This window comes from Eutrema salsugineum, unplaced genomic scaffold, assembly GCF_000478725.1.
Source record: "Eutrema salsugineum unplaced genomic scaffold, Eutsalg1_0 scaffold_840, whole genome shotgun sequence".
Taxonomy (NCBI): Eukaryota; Viridiplantae; Streptophyta; class Magnoliopsida; order Brassicales; family Brassicaceae; genus Eutrema; species Eutrema salsugineum.
Genome location: NW_006256385.1, coordinates 1,495 through 3,340, shown reverse-complemented (window position 1 = coordinate 3,340; position 1,846 = coordinate 1,495). Strand labels below are relative to the sequence as shown.

Below are 1,846 nucleotides of genomic sequence, written 5' to 3'. Positions count from 1 at the left end.
TGTTTCAAGAGTATTGGTACTTGCTTCAAGTTTGTTCCTCTGTTCCCCTGGTACTAAGACAAAACACACACAACCAAATACTTTTAGATAATCGATTGATGGTTTGGATTGGTTTAATACCTCAAATGGGGAAGAATCTTGGAGGATTCTTGTGGGAAGCCTATTGATCAGATAGCAGGCCGTGACTACAGCATCTCCCCAAAATCTCTTGGGTACGTTCATATGAAACATTAGAGACCTGGCCACCTCCATAAGATGCCTGTTCTTCCTCTCAGCAACTCCATTTTGCTGAGGAGTGTAAGGGCAGCTCGTTTGGTGCACTATACCATGCTGAATAAGGTGTTGTCTAAAGGCCTGGCTTGTGTATTCTCCACCATTATCTGATCTAAACACTTTGATCTTAGCATTATAATGGTTAGTTACATATTTTTGAAAGTTCATAAAAGCCTCTAGCACCCTATCTTTAGATGGCAACAAGGTTATCCAAGTGTATTTAGACTTCTCATCAATAAAGGTAACAAAATATTTATGATTCTCTCTAGACATGCAAGGAGAGGTCCACACATCAGAATGAACTAAATCAAAACAGTTTTCATATATAGTAGATGATTTAGGAAAGACAGTTCTACAATGTTTGCCTAAAATACACGCCTCACAAGCATTGTTTTCAAATTTAACATTAGGCAACATCAAGTTCAAAGATCTATGATGAGGATGACCCAATCTAGCATGCCACAAAGCATTATTCTCAACAGCAGAACTAAAAACAAAAGCATTAGATAGAGAGGATGGCTCAGTATCTTCAAGAACATAAAGACCATCCTTGGTTATTCCTTGTCCAAGAAGCTTACTTGACTCAATATCCTGAAAGAAAACCTCATTAGGACTGAATATAGCATAACAATTTAGATCAGTAGTTGCTTTCTTAATCGACAATAGATTAGATGTGAATGAGGGCATGTAAAATGCTTTAGATTGTTTATCAAATAGCTTAAGATCACCAATGCCTTCTATCTTAACCTTTTCACCATTAGCAATAATCACATTCCCTAATGCAGGTTTCATGTTACTAATCAGTTTAGCATCACTAATCATATGATGGCTAGCTCCAGAGTCAACAATAAGCGGTTTATCACTTTTCAAGGCATGATTAGCAGAATGATTATCTAAAGAATGATCATGCACAACAGTATTAGCGATCTGATTAGTCAAGTTATGATCATGTAATGCATGAAAACTAAAGGCTTTAATCGGTTTACCAGACTCTTTAAGAGCCTTAATGAGAGCATCCAGGTCTGATTTCTTCACATATTCAGCTGAGGCCCTCATAGCAACACCTTCCTTCTCACGGTCTGAGGGGCCAGCCTCCTCATGAGCATGAGCTTCATTCGCCCTTGGCTTCCTCTGGTCCTTGCGGCTTTGCTTGAGATGTGGGTACAAGATCCAGCACTTGTTCTTCAAGTGACCCTTCTTTTTACAGTGCTCACATACCCACACTTCTCGCTCCTCACCACCATAAGCACCCTTGTTGGTCGCTACAGCTTCACTCTTGTTGGCCATCACCAAGTCACTTCCTTTGTTACCAAAGAGACCCAACGAGCCTTGTTCCTTCTGGATCTGAGAGCAAACTTCCTCCAGGCTTGGTAGAGTCTTGGATCTGAGCATGTGCTTCACCAGATCATTGTAAGTTGGGTTCAAGACCATGAGAAGAGCAAAGACCTTATCTTGCTCTCTTCTTTCATTCAAAGTCTCAGCATCGACAGTGGCTGGCCTCAGCATCTCAAGCTCTGCCCAAAGAGATCTGAATCTACCAAAGAAAGTGTTAAAGTCCAGATCTCCTTGGTGG

The 1,846-nt window shown here is 40.5% G+C and overlaps 1 protein-coding gene across 1 annotated transcript; it reads right to left on the bottom strand.

The window, feature by feature from the left end:
• Positions 1–624: 624 nt before the first annotated feature.
• LOC112087560 lies at positions 625–1,779 on the bottom strand. Its single transcript, XM_024157473.1, has 2 exons — positions 1,260–1,779; positions 625–864 (listed from the first exon to the last, which is right to left on the bottom strand). The coding sequence occupies exons 1-2, from the start codon at positions 1,777–1,779 to the stop codon at positions 857–859; spliced, it is 528 nt and encodes a 175-aa protein (XP_024013241.1). The 3' UTR covers positions 625–856.
• Positions 1,780–1,846: the final 67 nt, after the last annotated feature.